This window comes from Micromesistius poutassou, assembly GCF_964030765.1.
Source record: "Micromesistius poutassou genome assembly, chromosome: 21".
Classification (NCBI taxonomy): Eukaryota; Metazoa; Chordata; class Actinopteri; order Gadiformes; family Gadidae; genus Micromesistius; species Micromesistius poutassou.
This window is the reverse complement of record NC_140291.1, coordinates 7,189,366-7,208,593: the sequence shown is the minus strand read 5'-3', so window position 1 is coordinate 7,208,593 and position 19,228 is coordinate 7,189,366. Positions and strand designations below refer to the sequence as shown.

The 19,228-nt window shown below is 44.2% G+C and overlaps 1 protein-coding gene across 2 annotated transcripts in view; it reads right to left on the bottom strand.

The window, feature by feature from the left end:
- myof (myoferlin) overlaps positions 1-19,019 on the bottom strand; it is a 30,803-nt gene extending 11,784 nt beyond the window's left edge. The window contains exons 1-27 of one of the 2 annotated variants that reach the window (XM_084485826.1): positions 18,833-19,019; positions 18,367-18,422; positions 18,166-18,257; positions 12,422-12,530; positions 12,039-12,126; positions 11,557-11,684; positions 11,038-11,166; positions 10,858-10,920; positions 10,711-10,761; positions 10,565-10,595; positions 10,187-10,302; positions 9,524-9,650; positions 9,320-9,423; positions 8,411-8,479; positions 8,284-8,327; positions 7,334-7,416; positions 6,436-6,459; positions 5,919-6,043; positions 5,041-5,154; positions 4,335-4,512; positions 3,883-4,007; positions 3,543-3,652; positions 2,997-3,189; positions 2,378-2,533; positions 1,597-1,728; positions 1,165-1,328; positions 257-371 (exon numbers count right to left, since the gene is read on the bottom strand). In XM_084485826.1, coding sequence (XP_084341952.1) covers positions 257-371; positions 1,165-1,328; positions 1,597-1,728; positions 2,378-2,533; positions 2,997-3,189; positions 3,543-3,652; positions 3,883-4,007; positions 4,335-4,512; positions 5,041-5,154; positions 5,919-6,043; positions 6,436-6,459; positions 7,334-7,416; positions 8,284-8,327; positions 8,411-8,479; positions 9,320-9,423; positions 9,524-9,650; positions 10,187-10,302; positions 10,565-10,595; positions 10,711-10,761; positions 10,858-10,920; positions 11,038-11,166; positions 11,557-11,684; positions 12,039-12,126; positions 12,422-12,530; positions 18,166-18,257; positions 18,367-18,422; positions 18,833-18,920 — 2,814 coding nt within the window. In that variant the 5' untranslated portion in view covers positions 18,921-19,019. The remainder of the gene's footprint in view (positions 1-256; positions 372-1,164; positions 1,329-1,596; positions 1,729-2,377; positions 2,534-2,996; positions 3,190-3,542; positions 3,653-3,882; positions 4,008-4,334; positions 4,513-5,040; positions 5,155-5,918; positions 6,044-6,435; positions 6,460-7,333; positions 7,417-8,283; positions 8,328-8,410; positions 8,480-9,319; positions 9,424-9,523; positions 9,651-10,186; positions 10,303-10,564; positions 10,596-10,710; positions 10,762-10,857; positions 10,921-11,037; positions 11,167-11,556; positions 11,685-12,038; positions 12,127-12,421; positions 12,531-18,165; positions 18,258-18,366; positions 18,423-18,832) is intronic. The other variant, XM_084485827.1, reaches the window with a different exon arrangement.
- Positions 19,020-19,228: the final 209 nt, after the last annotated feature.

Below are 19,228 nucleotides of genomic sequence, written 5' to 3'. Positions count from 1 at the left end.
GCAAATATATGTGGAAGACCCATTCACAGAGAAGAAACGTGTGTGTGTGTGTGTGTGTGTGTAGTGCAGTGGGGAAGGTGGGGGCGTCTATGTGGGTGCCCACGTGTGTGTGGCCATGCACGTGTCTGTGTGTCTGTGTGTTTGTGGGGGGTGTGTGTAGTGTGCTCGTGTAGTGTCGGCAGGCGCGTCTCTGTGGGTGTGCACGTGCATGTATGTGTGTGTGTGTGTAGTGTGTGTGTGTGAGACTGCCTCTCACCACATCAGTGTAGTGCTCTGAGGCAGGCTTCCACTCCCCTCCTGGGTAGCGGGTCTCGTTCTCAAACACCTCGTCCATGAACTCTGTGTGTCCAGCGTCTGCCTCAGTCAACAGACTAACACCACGAGGAAAGACAGAAACAAATGAACTCGACTTGAATGCGATTGATTCATGTTACGTGTGTTTAATGTGCACGCTTTTAACAATAGAGCCATTGCAGCCGTCATGATGACAAACATCTCCAATATAAATAAGAATTGTTATACTGGTCATAATATGAAATTATTATAATTGTTTTATTAATGTTCAGCTAGGTTTGGACTTTTCTTATCAAATCATGTTGAATGAGAGAATTTAATCATTTGAAGGAATGCTATTGGCAAGGAAATATGGTAATGAAAAAATGTTTTTATTGGCAGTACAGCTTTGGCCCAGCCTTGATTTGTCTGATTAAATGGTGTTTTCGAGGGCATGGGAGGAATGCTGTATGCAGTGTAAGTTTCTGGGACCAGGCCCTTCAGGGAGCTGAAACCATGTCCTGTGTTTATGTTCAGAAGCAACAAGTTGAACTGAACGCAGCTTCTCTGTCTCTACTGTTGCTCAGGGCAGTGTTATGCAAAATGATTTTTTAACCGAAACTCCCACAAGCAAATCCTGAATCAGAGAATCTTCTCTCTCCCATCATCTTGTTACAGAATCAATAAGATATGCAAGGACATTTTGCACTATTGGTTATAGTAGTATTTTTCAATGTATTTTTTCTCCTATTTCTTGCAATTTTTCTCAAACACCAGAATGCACATCCTATCGTTGTGTATGGCAGGTTTATGTAATTTTTTTAAAAACATATTTAGTCAGACTTTATTTAAGGTACATTTTGTCACTTTTACAAAAAAATGCCACCTTACCTTTTCTGTGGATCGACAAACCACTCGTCTTCCCACTCCCAACCCCTAGGGGGCAAAAAGTACTGCTGCTTCAGCTTCATCTTGCCAGTGACGTCTGAGTAATTGTAGCGCCCCACCAGTCCAGTGGTTCCCCACTTCCCAAACATCTCGGCCTGGTTCTCATACTTCACAGAAAAACAAATCAAATCAAAATCAGATGTGCCCTTTTTGTTTCGCCCACCAAATGTTAGAAACCATATAGGATAAGACACTTTTTGCTATTAATTGTATTCAATATAATAACCGAACATAGATTTTTTTTCCTTTGAGTTTTGTGCTGAGAGAAAAATCATGAAGGTAGAGATGAGAAGATGGGATGAGAATGACCAAAATTGATCTGCTCAAAGGAGAGAGAGCAAGAGGGACAGAGAGAGATGGGAGAGGGAAACATACCAACTCAGCAAAGACACTGAAAGTTCCCTCTGAGAAGGAGTTGAACTTCTTCTCCTCTGAGGCCAGGCCCAGCCACATGTTGACCCTGATCTGCACCGGCACCTTGAGCCCCTTGTTCTTGTCCATGGGGTACTGGGCACAGGAAGGCACAGGACACACATATGAGTCATACATTCCAATACCTGAACCTGGAAATTGGCTATGCAAACATCTCTCTTTGCGGTGTTCATGAAACATGGAATAATTTTCATAACATTTGTATGACTGGTGCATGTAAGAAGAAGATAATAATAATAATAATGTTTTTTTTCTGCTCTTCATTTTTCTACAACAGAAATTCTGACCTCTTGTTTCACTGCTTATTGAGAAATATGAAGACAAAAATGTTGGTAGTAGCGTCCCCTTTGGTATAAGGCTACTTAGTATAGGACTGTGTCTCAGTCTACCTGTATCAAACCTCAGATGCAGAATTACACAAATTTGGGTCCAGCTGATTCTTCTGGTTATTGACTCAAACACACTGACTGATACAAATCATATATATAGTTGTCTTTTGTGGATGGTCGTTCACCTTTCATAAATTAATACATGTTTTAAATGCTATTAAGAAAACCTGACCTGACAAAACACCTCACAAAAACCACTGAAATTTATCAAAACTAAACCAAAAAATTGCATTTTCAAAAACGAAATACCCAACCACACTCGCGGAAAAAACAAATTAAGACAATAATAATAATAATAACTTGGATTTTTGGAGAGAGAGACAGTACATATATACCTGCATGAAGATGGTCTGAGTCTTTCCACAGAACTCCCCACAGGCCTGCTGGCTGTGCATGGAGAACAGCACCTGGTGGGCGGGGACTCGGCTGTAGGCCACCCTCTTCTCCCCTCTTAGCATCCAGATGAACACGTCCGGCATGCTGTTCTGAGGCTGCAGGACCACGGGTCGCCATGGTAACAGATGAGGAGGAGGAGGTGGAGGAGGAGGGGGGAGGAGAGGGTGGAGGAGGAGGAGGAGGAAGAAGGAGATGTTGATGAAGATGATGGGCGAAACACAATGATTGCATTTATGGACATGCTTGTCTGTCACATTTTAGCTAGGGTTAGTGTGCCTTTTAGCACTATCACAATGAAATATATTATATTTATTACTACTATTATTAATAGTAAGAGCATACCTTACTTTTGATTGATGAATTTATACAAATTAATAAATTAATCAATTGCATATAGCGCTTTTCAAGATACCTAAAGTGATTAACATAGTGAGTCTGTGTGTGTGTGTGTGTGTGTGTGTGTGTGTGTTTGTGTTTGGGAGGGGTGGTTATAAGACCTCCTCTCCCTCTACTTAGTTCTGTGACATTCCCTCCCTCAAGAGTGTCAAAGGCTCCCACCTCCTCAGCCAGCTGCGTGAGTTTCTCCACCCATCCCGCTATGTCTGCAACGCAGTCTCTGATCTCCTTGGTGTCCTCCCTCATCTGCCTGGCTGCCCCTCGGATGGTTGCCATGGCGCTGTCTCTGAGCTTCTTCAGCTGGAGGTCCAGAGAGGTCAGGTGTGCCTGGCCCACCAGCTCGGGCAGTGGGTGGCTGGTGGAGGATGGAAGGGACATGGTTGGTGTTCACTATTGAGTCGTTTATCAGATGCTTGGATAAAAAGTGACTTATAGTCGCTTCAGATGCAGTGTAATTAAAACGCATGTACGGGGAAGACTTCTTGCTCAAGGATGCCTACAGGTAGGCTTAGGATTGGGGATCGAACCCAGTACCTTCTGCCAGGAATCAAACCCCCTAGCCACTGCTATACACGGCACCCATAAAGTAAATACAAATATAAAATATTATTTGTATGAACGCAACCCTAAAAGAAAATGACAATAACAAAAACATCAGACTTATTTGTCCGTTGTGTACTGAGTTTGCATCACACAAGCAGCGCTTACCTTTCTAGGTCTTCGTCGAGTTGAGTCAGTAACTTCACCCAAACCTCCACCTGCATTCTGTCAGAGGCTTTGGCACTGATGGTGTTTTTAAGGAGGTCCAGGTTGGATTTCTAACAGAAAAGAGTAAGGAGCGGGGAGTAAATACAACGTCAGAAGGAATAATTATACTGTAGAACAATGCACCGGGAACATTGAAAGTATTGGAAATATACCCCGAAACACCAAAGCAACCATTATCTCAAGGGCTGATGTGGTATCAGATCTAAAATACATTTAGTCCACTTTGAAACAGCCCAATGATCCTTAGTGTGTAGAAGATGGGTAGGGACTGCTTCCTGACCAGTCTCCGGGTGATGAAGAGGATGATGTTGATGGTGTCCAGCCGATGGGCGATGTCTTCCCAGAAGGAGTTCACAACCGCCACTGGTTTGGTAGCGGCCCAGGGCAGGTAGTAGTAATGGTTACCTGAAAGCATCAACATCAGTAGTTACACTATAGCTCCATTCAAGTAAACGATGAGTTTAGACGAGCTGACAATGGGTCATTTCGGCTAATTAACCTTAGTAGAAAAACCTGTAAAGAGGAGTGATACATGTATAGTTAAAAGTGTTGATGTAAATGCCTCTCGTATAAACAAATGACTCTGTTGGAACTAACTATTGTATGAAGGTCTTAAGCAGTCTGATTTGGAATTGAAAAATAATAAACACTAGAATAACTACTGCCTTACTGACCCCGAGGTCAATGCGGAGGAGTAATGACTATGACATATGGTGGGGTCACATGACTCACCGTCAAACACTGCACAGCTGTACTGGGTGGTGGAGGCCAATGGCTTGCAGGTGTTGTCCAGTTTGTTTCCGTAGTTACCGATGCTGACCTCAAACTGGATTGGCTCGCCGGGGTCGTGAATCATGCTGGCATTGTGGAAGACCGCACAGAGGCAGTACTTCCTCCTTCGCTGGTATTTCTAAAGGTGGGAAATTTCCAAGAGCAGGGGGGGGTAGATTATGTGAATGTTTGATAAGAGGAGGGAAGATAATGAGAAGATTCTTTTTCATTTATTTCTTTCAAACGTAACAACATAGCATCCCCCATGAACCCCCCCCCCCCGACTATAGTCAGACTGTAACAGGGCAATATGGGAGGCCCAGAAACCACCACCACTGGTATGCAAATGTTTTTTTCAATAAACACAGGCTAACTCTGTGGATAATGACCCCCCCCCCCCCTCCCCGCCCCCACACACAACCACAATGAAAAAACAGATGCCAAATTTGGCTGTCAAACTGTATATAGCATGACTGCCTGTTTGTTAGTGTGTTTTTCACCAAATACAGCTGGAGCGGTGTTTGATACAGTGTTGAGAACCTGGGCACTCTGGGCCCCTCCACAGGACACAGCTGCCTACGCCCTGGTCCCTTTCACGTGATGAACACAGCAAAAACAACCCGTACAGAGACCTGACCCTGGGGAGAAAATGGCTTTGTTGGTGTACCTGGGTCACCAGGATGTCATCGCTGCTGATGTCGTCAACAGCCTTGTCGGCCTTTCCCTCCAGCTGGGTGGAGAGCTGGACCAGAACCCTGCCCCTGTAGGCCACGCCCTCTCCCTGCAGAGCATAACAAAGTGTTGGCCAATCAGCATTATGGTGGAGAAACGAACGGAGGGGATAATGGTGAGACTCCAGTACAGAAAGGTTCTGGGTTCACCCCCCCGATTACCACAGTCTACCTGTAGGTACCCTTTAGCAAGACCCCTGACCCTACATGTTCGTTCATGACTTAGAAATACATAGTACTCTGTCTCACAAATCAGATGATGGCAGCTCAAATCTGGATAAACAGGGATTTATACTTTTGTTTGCTTCAAATTTGGCTGAACATGATCGTCTTCCCATTGTTGTTTTTGCAACAGCGAACACAAACTCAGCCAGCACTGGTTGGCTCAACTTTTCCTTCAACAGAGTGTCAGGCGACTTGAAACCTCCATCTTGCCACTCACCAATGAGTCTCTCTCCAGAGGAATATCTCTGGAGTGTCGTAAGAAACAGGAAACTCTGCATAACTCCACCCCTCGCACTTTCTGATTTTTGGCCAAGGTGCTGTACAGTTTCCCTCCAGATGTTTGGCTATTTCCTTTAACTCTCTATCAGTCATATCGAATCCACAGCAAAAACCTCCCTTTTTGTCCCTGCCCACAGAACGCATTTAACGAAAATGTGTTTTGAATTCCTTTGGTCGCCTGGCTTGTCTCTACTTTTGGATCATTATACACGACCCTGCGGTCTTCATGATCACCAGACCATAGAAGCCATCCAGCGACTCAGCCGGTCATGGAAACAAGCAACACCGTTATTCTCTCTACCGTCTCTACCTTGCCATAGTTGAGGTCGGCATAGGGATCAGGCAGACCAGTGAACTCTCTGGGGCTGCCGTAGAAGTTGATGTAGCAGGGCCCAAAGGCAGGCAGGAAGCCTACCTCTGACTCCCCTGTGTTGGCTGAGGAGACACCAAGAGAGAGAGAGAGATCAATGCAAATGGGATGAATTGATAAGAGTGTACGGTATAAGCATTGGGTGAGCTAGCTTGCTGATTAGCGTTCATGGCATCACGTGAGGGTGTTTAGCTTGGTGAGGGTGGGCCGAGGCAGACAAAGTGAGGGGTGTGGATAAATGGAGGGGTGGGGGGTGGGGGGGGGGGGCTGGGGGGATGCAGGTGAACTACACATGCGCCGGTGTGAGGTGCACACACTTAAACACAACACACACAAATACAACACAGCACACCGCACATGTTTGAATATGAGGTGCTGGGGTTGCTCAGAGAGGTGCATGCATCACATCTACACGCGCATGCCACACACAGAAAAGATCAACCTTCGTTAGACGTACAATCACCGTTTCCTGAATGTGTGTCTATTCCAGGAGAAGAAGAAGAAAAAAACCAACAATAAACAACGCAAGTATCGATTATAAACCGATAAAGTAAAACAGTTTGTAAATAGTAAGGCGTGAACAATAAAGAAAATCAAAATCTTGTTTTTTGACACAATATATCAAGTCTTGACTTTAGGACACCTTTTATATGAGACATAGGCTAAGTGTTCTGAATCTCTCTACAAATCTCGAATAAAAATGGTTGCGAGACTGCAAAGAGAGACGTTTCCTCAAACTAAACAGCCGGGAACGATTTTTACAAAAGATGAATTGTCGTAAAGACAAAATCTCTACCAAAGCTTTGTCAATGCAGGTGCTAAGCTCAGTCGTCATCCGTCGTAAACCATGTAAAGCAATGGGACACCATATGAAAATGTTTCTTAACATCCTAACATTGCCGCACCACGCCTACTTTTCTTAAGATTCTACAATCCTAGACCTGGCATTTCTAGAACTAGAATTCTAGAACTGATTCAAGGAATTATCCAAAGCAATGTTAACTCTCACCAAGTCACTACGTCTCAGCCCATTCTCGGAGATTGTGAAAACCATTGACGTGGTACTCAAACCTGTCTGAGCTTGCCCATGTGAAGTGGGTAGCCCTTGTAAAATGCCCCTTTGTTTAAACAGGCTGAGATGGTCTCGAGCGCATTGTACCTTTCATGCAAACATGAGTTTATGAATGTAGACACAACTGAGATTCAAAAACACAAAATCCAGATATTTCACTTGTGTAAACAGGGCAATTGTGTACCGCAATCCATTCATGTTCCTGTCGTTGCTGATCTAGAACATTCCCATGTATCCTGATAAGGGACCAGCCCCCTCATGTGAAGGACCGGTACGGGCGTACCTTCGATCTCCCCTCCAGAGGAGGCGATCTTTGCCAGGTTCAGGTGCGTGGTTCCAATGGCATCGTTCCGGGTCAGCCGGTCCCTGCCGGCACGGTAGTGATAACAGAGATCAGCTGACAGCATTCAAGTGGCAACACACTCTGAGAGCTACTCATCATTTGACTACAGATCGATTTCAGGTTCTGTGTACGTGTTGCTGTTTGCCGATCGATGGGGGTGGTGTGTGGGGAGGGGTGGGGGGGGGGCGGGGTTCGACACCTTCTGTGTGGTGACAACTGTTACTGTTTTGGCTGGCTTCCTGGATGTGTGTGGTGTGATTGTTATTTCACACACAGGCGCTTTATGATAAATAGAGCCGTGCCAACAGGATCTGGGGCCGGTGCAGGGGAAGGGAGTGGCCCACGAGGTCTGAGTCAGAAGGCTAGCGTACGTCCGCGACTGGCACAAGGTCAAGGTGGGGGGAGAAAGGTACACACATGCACCTGCGCAGCGTGCACACATTCACAAGCACACATTGACATACACACATGAACATGGATTCCTGCGCATGCACACATGCATGTATGCACATACACATGCATACTGGCACATGTATGCCATGTATGTACAAACATACAAGCATGCACACACGCATTCACACACATAAGCACACATACACACACACACACACACACACACACACACACACACACGCACACGCACACACACACACACACACACACACACACACACACACATACACACACACACACACACACACACTAACACACACACGCTCATACAGTGGGTACTAGGAGGCCAGAGGACATTTGATGTATTTCCAAATTGTAGAAAAACTGAGACAATTCTTCTTCAAAATCCTTCCTTTTACAATAAAGGTATAACTGGGGCTACTGCATAAAGACAAAGTACAGATAAATGTAGAAGTGAATCTATAATTGCTACTTACCAGTCCAGTATGGTCAACTTGATGCTTTCACACATGGAGGGGAACTATAGCAGGATGTTAAAAAAGGAATTACTATATTACATCCCCTTTTATTCTACAGGAGCGGTGTACTCAGGTGAAGCCTCACCTTGACCTGAAGGCTCAGGACCTGGTTCCATTCTGGATTGGCGTTCTTCTCCATGACAGAGGTGCACAACTGCAGAGATACAGACAGGGATTCAAGCGCCTACTTACTATGGACTCATCGCTGTACTCAAGATCATTGATAGATAATGTGCAATATGTGTTCATATATCGTATGTATACTCCTGCATGTCTGCATGTCTGTCTGCCTGCCTATCTGAACTCCCTGCATGCCTGTCTGCCTATCTGTCTATCCAGCCTATTCCTTCATTTTTCACGTTTTTATTTCAGCAACCACTCACAATATTCACAATTGAGCATGCTGTTGTGAATATTACTCACAACAGAAGAAGAGAAAGATACAATTCTGAATATGAATATGTAATAAATATATATTTTTGGTGTCTCAAAGAGTTAGTTACATTATTTGCTCCCCAAATGTCCCATACCTTCTAAGTCCATATATTGTATGGACTTACACAATAAATTGTGATGCATTAATCCCTGCTGTGACCAATATTTGAAAGTATATTTTAAGCTCTTCCAACAAAGCCTTCTAGTATTCCTCCCAGTAGTGCCATCATTGGATGTTGGTTCATTTTGTGGAGTTAAAAGATGTGCTTCACTGACTATCTCTTCCCATATGTCCTGTGGTATGTCTGTATTCATTTCCGTTTCCCATCTCCCTTGTATCTGTAGTGTATCAAATTCAAATTCCTGCTAAGAAATATGTGATAAAGATCACATATAACGTTCTTATCCCCATTCCGTATTTGTGATCATACGAAGAACTCTTCAATTGGAGGTGGTCTCCGAGACTTCGTCCTTTTCTTTACGCGCCAGGGATTTTAGGAATTTTAGGAATGTGTACGTGTATATAAACAGAACCGACTGAGGGGGGAACTCCCGTTACCTTCTGTCCCGCGAAGGAAGCCTCCAAGAAGGGGTCCACCAGGTTCTTCTTGCCCGGGCTTTCCCCAAAGATCCCCTTCATGGTCTGGAGGAACGCATCGTCCACTGTAACGACGAGGGAAGGACGGGGACATGTGTGCTTAACAGTACCGGAGGACATGAGCTGGAGCTTGAGACGCGCGGTGTTCTGTCGTCGGTTACTCACTCTGAGGAACGTCCTCCGCCCGGAACACCTTGAGGGACAGCTTGGCCCAGCGCAGGGCCAGCCCGGCTGGCAGGAGCAGGTTGCTCTCTATGTCATCCTCCTCACCCCCTGCCTCACCCGTATCCACCTGTAGTTGGAGACAGAGGGGGAAGGGAGACAGGGGGGAGAGTGGCAAGGAGAGTTAAAGAGAGAGAGAGAGAGGTGGGAAGAAGGGAGGGAGAGAGAGAGAGAGAGAGAGAGAGAGAGAGAGAGAGAGAGAGAGAGAGGGCAGGGGGAGATGAAGAGAGGGGGGGAGAGTGGCAAGAAGAGATAGACAGAGGTGGGGAGAAGGGAGATGGGGAGAGAGAGAGAGAGAGAGAGAGAGAGAGAGAGAGAGAGAGAGAGAATGTAGGGAGACAGAAAGAAAGAGGAGATGGAAAGATAATTAAGACAATATAAGATAATTAAATTCTGAACTTTCTGATGTTATCTCGCAATAACGAAAATATCAACTTAAAACATAGACACACACACTATGGAAGGAGAAAGAAACAGAAGACGGAGAGGGCCAGACAGAGAGGCGACTGTAGGCCAGGAGGACGGATAACATGGCCGGTTCACACAGGAAGGAAAGAGGGAGAAACAGGAAGTACTGGTCAAGGGTATTAAAAGGTTCTGCCTTACCGGTGGTTCGTCCCCTGCTCCGACGATGAAGACGCTGACCTTCAGATAACCTTTAGCCCCGGAGCTGTGGTCCTCCGGGTCGCTTAGCAGGAGCCACTTTCTTATGACACAGTGGCCTGAGCGCACACACACACACACACACACACACACACACACACACACACACACACACAATAAACGTGTACATGCACAGACAAAATAAAGTACAATTATGTACTCAACCGGACCAACACATGTGATTTGTTGGAGGTGTGGGTTTCCATCCATGAGGGAACAGACACACACACATACACACACATAATTTCCCATAACTTCTCCAGTTGACATGGAAATGACCCATTACACAGGTGGAGTTTAAAGTGACGAGACAAGCCTTACCATGTTCATCATAGACATATCCAACGTCCACCTGCAAGGGTCAACACAGGAAGTCATAACCTGGACTCATAGCACATATCATCTTCATCCCTATTTCTGCTGTCATGATCTCCATAGAGAGAGAGAGAGAAAGAGGGAGAACATACCATAAACTCCCCCATGAGAGCATCTGCCCTGAGGGAGTAGGAATCATATACCTGCAGAAGAAGATAGTGCATCACTCACATGTGATTCAACCCTATATATTCACAGAGAATTGAGGATAAAGTCCTTCAGACTGAGCAGAAACTTACACGAATGTTGATGCTCTGGTCAAACAACTCAGACGGCACCATGTGTACATTGTAGAAGAAGACCTGCAGAGAGATGTAATGCATGTCATTTTCATTTATTATGCATGTGATGGTTTGCGGGTTTTTGCAGGCTAGGACATGGGGCGTTGAGATGCAGCCTGTGGGGTTATAGAGGGGCACCTCATCGAAGAAGGGGTTGTTGCCTCTCCTGATCCTCGTCCTGTGGGTCTCTCCACCCACGTTCACCTTCACCACCGGTTTGACGTTGTTGCCTAGCAACTGACGCCCCTCAATCACCCGGACACGGACCTGCAAAAAGAAAACAACAAGCAAAAATACATTAAATTCATTGATATGCACTCTTTTTGACCACGGCAAAGAGATAGATTTTTTTAAATAGAAGTTAAGTTGATGGATCTAAAGCCCTGTACATAAAGTATTCAGCAAGATCAATTATATCTTAAAGACCCTTTTTTTTTTTTTTTTTTTGCATTTTTTGATTTTAGTCACTTTATATGCTCAGTTAAACATGTATTGTCATCAAAGAAATACATTTAATTGGTTACATTGACCAATACATTACACATTTAACTCCCCCACAGTTACAACACTCCACCATTATAAACTAAACATAGTGGAATATATTGTCATATCAGTATATATATTCTACAGTCAAGCTTACGATGCTAACATGCTAACCTGGAAGTCCTGTGGTTTGTTAGCCAGGTGACTCCGTGAACTCCGATCACGCCGCCGGACCGCTACCACCCCTCCAGACCCTCGAGCATGACCGGGGCCCGCGTCCGTCCCCTCCTCACCCCCACCACCTCACAGCCACAAACACCATTTTTTATTAGATTTGACATGAATCAAACCTTATCAGCATTAAACATTGAATGGTCTTAAGGGCTCTGATACTCTAGTAGTACATACTAACACTTAGTTAGAACTTCTGTCTCTGAGAGACCCTTTCAATATTTGCTTTTCAATGCAAAACTTTATTTTCATTTTTCCTTCCATCACAATCCATCATAAAAATACAACAATGAGTTATGGCCTGTTCATGACACACAGCGTTGTGCTGTGTGTCAACGGCGGTGACTTTGCAAACAAAAGACAGGTTTCGTCCACAAACACAAAGCCACCAGTGGCATGGAATGTGACCACAAAAATGTATTTACCAGAGTCCATGGTGCTATCGCCCCCTTCCTGGGGGCTCGGGGTAGCGTTGGGAGGAGGATCGTAGGCGATAACCAGGTCGATCGTAGCCTAGGAGGCAAGGCATTCTGCTGTTTAGTCATTTTTGATGGGTTTAGTCCAACGCGGCTTACTTTGACCTCAGACACATGACACCATTCAGGAGCAGGTAGGAGTTACGGCATCTTGTGCTCAAGGCAGCCTAGGGGTAGAGGGTGTACATTGGGGATCGAACCCAGTGCCTTTCGGCTCGGAGTCGAACACCCTCACCACTGGGATAGTATCCTGCCGCCCCTTTACATGCTTATGAGGGGTTGATCTGTAATTTCTGTCATTGGTATAGAACGAAGGGAAACAGAGAACCTACCCCCATGCTCTGCCCGTTCTCACTGGCCAATGGCACATTTTTGGACGGCAGGGAGGTGGACTGGCCCGCTGCAAGGTCTCTCAGGGAGACTTTTGTAGACCCAATGAATCTGACGACATGAAACCACAACATAAGTTATGAATATTCATTACAGTTTTTCTGAAATGCTAAAACACCAACCACGCTCACTCTTCACTCTTTGAGAAAAACCTTGAACCAGTTCAGGTAGTTAGGCACCATTTGCAAATCTCATCCACTTTTATGCAAAACATTAAACACATTGTCACTCTCTCAAACACATCTCGCAAAATGGTAAACACTGGCGATAAAAAGGGATACACAACTACAACTCAGATGTCATTTTTTACACAAAACAACAACAAAAAAATTCACACTTGTTTCTAATGGCATGATCAAACCAGCTGAACAGAACATGAGCCAGTTCAGAGTGCATAGGTGTCACAGCTGTGTTTGAATGATGATACCAACAATGGATTGAAACACACTGGCAGAGAGGCAGAGGCAGAGGAGGAAGAGTATGTGCCAGAGTTGATGGAGGAGGAAAGAGAGAATGAGGATAAGAAAGAGCACGACCAACAACAGTCATTTGTCATAAAAGGTGTTGAGTGTTGTCAAGGCTGGTTCCGGCACAGGGGAGTTTTTTTCCCCCATTTTTCCAGCAAAAGACAACGTTGCATGTGAGTACCGAAGTCCCCTGGCCAGACATGGACAGACGGAGACAGGGTCAGAAAAAGAGTCCGAAAAAAAGAGAAAGAAAGTGGAAGATGGAGAGACAGAAGAAGGCGAGGGACAGATGAGACACAGAGCAAGAGACAGACAGAGGCACAGAGAGAGACAGACAGAGAGACAGAGAGACAAACAGAGAGAGACCAGCACAAAGACAATATGCTGAGGCTGAGTGAATCTCACAATTACATTTTGCAATTGCTTTGCCATTTTTGAGTGGACTGTAATGTGCTGTATTTTTATGTTATTTTTATTATTTATTTTTATAATATAAATTATTTTAATATTATTATTATTATTTTTAAGTTCTGATTTCTATAATTATTTGTACTTATTGCAAAATGCGTTTATGTACAATAAAACATGTTTTTTTCATGTAGTTTCTAATGAATGCTGTGTATTATTTATATATTAATGGGCTATGTGTATGATCTTGTTTAATTTTGAGTGCAGATTAAATGTTTTTTAGGTGATTGTTTGATTTTGCCAGAAGAGTCTGGGTTTTGTGAATTTGTGAATGAAAATGGGTGAATGTTTCAAGAAATTTGTCTTGGCAATTGGTAAAGTTATTGGCAGCCGTAATATTATGTTACAGTTACATTTGAAGAGGCTATGCGACATGGGGTGAAGAAATCACATCTGTGGTTGTTAATAATTTGCAAGAGAGAGAGAAACAGGAGGAAGAGAATACCCTGTATGCTTTGTGACATCACCACCACAAATGTGGGCCTTTAGATGGGACTCCACCCGTCCCAGAGCTAACAAACCCTGCCCAGGGAGCCAAGCCAAACACGCCCAGAGGCCGAGACTCTGTCGACACCACACGGCCACAGTCCCAACATGTATTTGGTTTGGGAAGGTGGGCTCGACCTTGAATCAGAAAATGATCTGCGTTTCCAGGGTTAACACTTGGTCAGCTGAGTAAAGCTAATGGAATGCAAGCCATCACCATCACTCAAATGTATGCTTTTAGCGTCATTCTTCTAGCGTCATTTCTCCTTCCTTCTGAGGAAGGAGGAAGTTTAGTTATCAGCTGACTGTAATCAAGGCTGCAGTAGTTTGGAGGAGAGCATTCACTCAACCACTCTTTGTCATCGAGCTGCGTAGAGATACAGAACCATGCCCGCCTGGTTTAACGCACTCTTAATGCACAATACCAGTCTGGTATTATAGCCATCTCCCCTGGCTTCACTAAAACATCCGTTGCCACTATAATTTCTCAAAATCACTTCCTTGTACTGATTCTGACCAAGAGCATTTTGCCTGCCCATGCGTAAACAATAGCAATTTAATACATTCCTCACTGGTTTCAATGTGCATCGGACCGGTCAGTATGGAGTTTGGGGAGAACAGTGACTTACCATACGAGAAGCACACTAAAATGTCTTAAAGCAAAGACCAAAATGCTATATTGCTATTGTTTATATTTGTGGCGGGCGCACACACTCAATGCTCCTAGGGAGAATCAGCCCAAATAATATTGGTAACGGATGTTTTAGTGAACCCAGGAGAGACAGTTATGATGGTTTGATCACCCAGACCAGAATAGTCCTTTAAGGTTATTTCCCATAGTCTTGGAGGTTCAGGGACTTGAGAAAAGGGGGCGGCTAGAATTTGGACTCCCATACTGGGTGTCCGGATAGCCTGAGGATTCTCTCATGTTGCTGGCATGGAGCAGATGGGAGGCTGAGATACTATTGGGGCCGGTGACTGTATGAAACTGGAATGCAGTCCCATGAATATAATAGACTGGAGGGTGTTTCCCCTTAAGAGTATCTCGGAAACGATATCTCTTGACTCATGGGAAATAAATAAATACAATCAATTAAATAAATATTTAGAGGGGAATCAGTACAGTGGTACAGCTATCTTTTGTAAATAGTCACATGAAACAGACTTTCGATCTCACTCTTATCAGAACATTCAGTGATAATATCTCTTGGGCCTGACCTGCAGTCAGCAAAAAGTCTCTGGCACTGCCGTGACTGACAAACCAGGAGAATTTGCATTGTGTCTGACAATTAACAATGAGGCATCAAACCCAGACAAGGAAGAGCAGGGGAACGGACCAGAACACACTTTAGAACCATTGTCAAGCCAACCGAGTCACTATGGCAACCCCTTGTGACGATGACCAATGAGGCTACTTGCCAGGAAAATTTCCCCCCTGACCACAGGAAATGTTCAGTATGGGCAGCGAAGACTGGAACATAACAACAGTGAATAACATCAGAGTCAAAATTGACTCAAAAATGTTACACAATAAAATTCACATAACACAGGCAAATTTGGTATGTGAGGGCCAACAATGCAATCATAATATTCCCTCTGAAGCTAATATATTCCTGGAATCAAGCAATCTTGACGTGATGTATAGACCGTGTTACTCTCAAACAAGTCAGGGGAGAGGTAAGGGAGAGGAGGGGGAGGGCAAGCACAGGGTGTAACTTTCAACACTGCTTCAATTTCCATTATAGTTGCGTTAGTGAAGTTGCGTTATAGTGAAGTACCTGCCCGCTCTTGCTACCTAAATGTTTCAAAGAAGGAATCTAAAAGAGCTTTCATTCAGGCACCAATCCAAGTTTATGTTTTATGAGTGTAAATAGAGTTAAAGGTGTGGTGCAGTATCAACCAATACGTCAGAACATGACGTAAACATGCAGATTTATGTTGCTCACAACATAAATCAATCACTATGATTGGTCCACAACAACACAAACTAGGCAGAGACTAATACTGACCATGTGCTGGATATTGGGGCATGAGTTAACATATTTATGAAATCCAGGGTCAGTTGTTTCATAGGTAATCCAATATCACACAGTTAACCAGTCCTGTGTGAGACATCACTGACATGGTCATTTTAGGGACTTATTTCATTTGGTTGAACTCAATTAGTGGATTAAACAGTTGTAGTTGTGCTTTTTAGCCTTAATGTTCTGGTTGTGTAACGGTAAGGGTGAAGCGAGCCTAATAAGAAGCACATCGTCTGCAAAGTTCTGGTTCTATCCCAAGGGATAGGAGCGGGATGGAATCACCATTGAAGTCACAGCAATAACAGCTTGAAAAGATTTAAAAAAGGAAAAAAGCTATAAAAGACTTTACCAGCTTCTTACAGTGTTTGCTTGTTTGTTAGTTAAATCGGATGCATAAGACCGCCGTGCTGTTAGCCATTAGTTTTGTATGCTTAAGGGTACGAGAGACAAGGATGGGTGGATTCTTTTAAAAATCTAATCAGAGTTACGTTTTCTGCTCCTTCGCAGTCGCCAAGGCAACAGGGGGGACGTGGGGGAACACAATAGTTGCGCTGGAAAATATGAGAGAGAAAGAGAGCGAGAGAGAGAGAGAGAGGGCAGTCCCTCACTGCTGCCTCTCTCTCTCCAGAGCAGGATGGAGGGAGTCACTGAGCCCAGTGGAAAAGTTTACTAGTTTGACAACGTCTGGGCTTCTATGCTATTAACACACATCCTCCCCCACACACACACACACACACATCTGCAGTTCTTAAGCGAAGTGGAGCCACATGCAGAGGCCCATACAAAACAAACATGCAATGTACAAAACTACAAACAAACAGGTCATCTGTTTGTTTTTACTCATGAGAAGGATTTTGAATTGATTGTTTGATTATTGATTGATTGTTCTGGACCAGCAATGACAGACATTTTACGGCTGGAGCTCTTTGTTTTACAACATGCACATCCTTTACACCTGTAGAGATGCAGACTGCACATTTCTCTCATGTTGATGAACTCTAGCTATAATAATATATATATCCAATTTCCATGTGGGCTATACTCCCTCTCTCTCTCTCCTTCTCTTTCTCTACAACACTCTCTCTCTCTCTCTCTCTCTCTCTCCCCTTCTCTCTCTCTCTGCCTTGCCCACAGAGAATGTTTGGCTTCCCTGCCTCGATTTCATTCCATAGAGCAGCGAAGACAAACAGGGATTTCATCCATTGTGTCAGCCTCCCCTGGAGCAGTGATCCTGCACAAGCGCACACAAGTCCCAGCATGGTGAACCGGCAGGGCGTGGGCGGAATAGAGAGAGATAGAGAGACACTGGGCGAATGAAAGAGATAGAGAGCGAGAGAGAGAGAGAGAGAGAGAGAGAGAGAGAGAGAGAGAGAGAGAGAGAGAGAGAGAGAGAGAGAGAGAGACGCATGGGAGAATGACAGTGAGGGGGAGAGGAGGGAGAGAGACACACACAGACAAGGGAGAATAACTGTGAGGTGGAGAGAGAGAGAGGGAGAGAGAGAGACACACACACACAGACAGGGAGATTGACAGTAAGGGGGAGCGAGAGAGGGAGAGAGAAAGACGCTATAGAGAGATGGACACATTGGGACAAGCAGGATGCAGCTGAACCAGCTCTTGAGTCAGCACAACACGACATGTTGATCAATCACCTAACTGATTATTTTGCGCTGAAGACACTCATTGCTTCATTGGAGACGAGTCAGTCAAGGAGACAAGGGTTATTGGATGTCATTATTGACTATACTAAGCTTTTTTAAATGATCAAATCTTGAAACAACGGCTGTCACGTGAAAATGAAACAATGAAAATGATTTTGGTTGGTTGTTTTGACCTCGAAAAAGGTTGCGTTTCAATGACTTTTGATACAATACTATTACTATTGTGATACAATTGTGTAATAGTGATACAATAGGGATACTACAATAGTGGGCTGATGGGGGACAACGGCACATGCACCCCACTGGGATCATCCACTGCATTTCTCTCTCTCCCACAAGAGGGTCACTGTGTCTCCAGTGACCCTCTTGCGGGAGAGAGAGAAATAATGGGCTGTGTTTCGGCAAGACTCCTGACACACACCTCACTGTGATTCAGTGAGGTGTGCATGGTGCATGAGCCTCTGTTTCAACACCACTATAAACGGGTAGTCTCTTTCACAAGGGCCGAAAAACCCTAAGCCAATAGTTTGAATGTGAGAGGGCTTTGGTCGTGTGATGCGTCGTGAGGGCCATAACGTACTTATCTTTCCCAAGCGTTTCGTAGTCTTTCACAACAACGTCAATGTAGGAGGAGGAGTCCAGCGGTGTCCCTTTCAGGTCAAACTCAAGCACCTGCGGAGCAGAGATATGAATCGTATAGATGAATGGATGGTAAATTTATCGATAGAAATGTACATATCGGCGTGTCTGTGTGTGTATGTGCGCTGCCAGCGCAATTTACCTCATTCCAGACTGGATTGACTTCACTTTTAATTGTTTTGGTTTTCTTCTTTACATCTGAAAGCATATTTGTAAATAAAAATAATTAGGCCTAATAATGCATTGACTGTATGTGGAGGAACTAATTTCGCCTTAGAAGTTAGAAATATCTTTAAAACCGTCTACGGTGTGCCTATGTTACCAGGTTATTCATAAGTAATAGCCTATACAATACTTGCAAGAATGTTTACGAGTGTAGCACGCAGTTACATGCAATGCTCTTTAGTTACGACGGTGTGCCTATGGTACCTTATTTAAAGTAAATTATTGGCCTATAACAATTCAAAAAGTATTCCAAAATTCCATCATGTAGGCCTATCCATGTAAATTCCGTCAGATAATTAAGTTTCTTTTTAAAGATTAAAAAAAACTTAACGCAACACGTAATGCTGTCATTTAATGCCCAACGGCAGTTCATCATAGCCTACCTTTAAACGTCACAGAAACAATCGGATCCGGACTTCCAATAGTCTTCTTGGGCAGGGCATTGGCAGATTCTACCACAACGCGCAACATTTTTAAGAAAGATAAATACAAAAAAGAAAGGTGTTTGTTAGTTTGTTAGTTAAAACGAATTCTAAAGAACTAAAAAGTTAGTCTAAAACACATCCTCAGCGCCCATCAAGGCGACCAACGGGGAAAGTGGAGCAATGGTTTGACTCTCTGCAGACTAATTCAGAGGCGGGTCATGGGAGTGAAATTACAGATTGGCACAGTGGTTGTGCTGCTTGGAGTGAGTAACTCTCCGTATCACAACACTACAGTACATCTACAATCAGGCTATACTTTAACAACCTAGGTCCGTTTTAACACCATCTCACCAC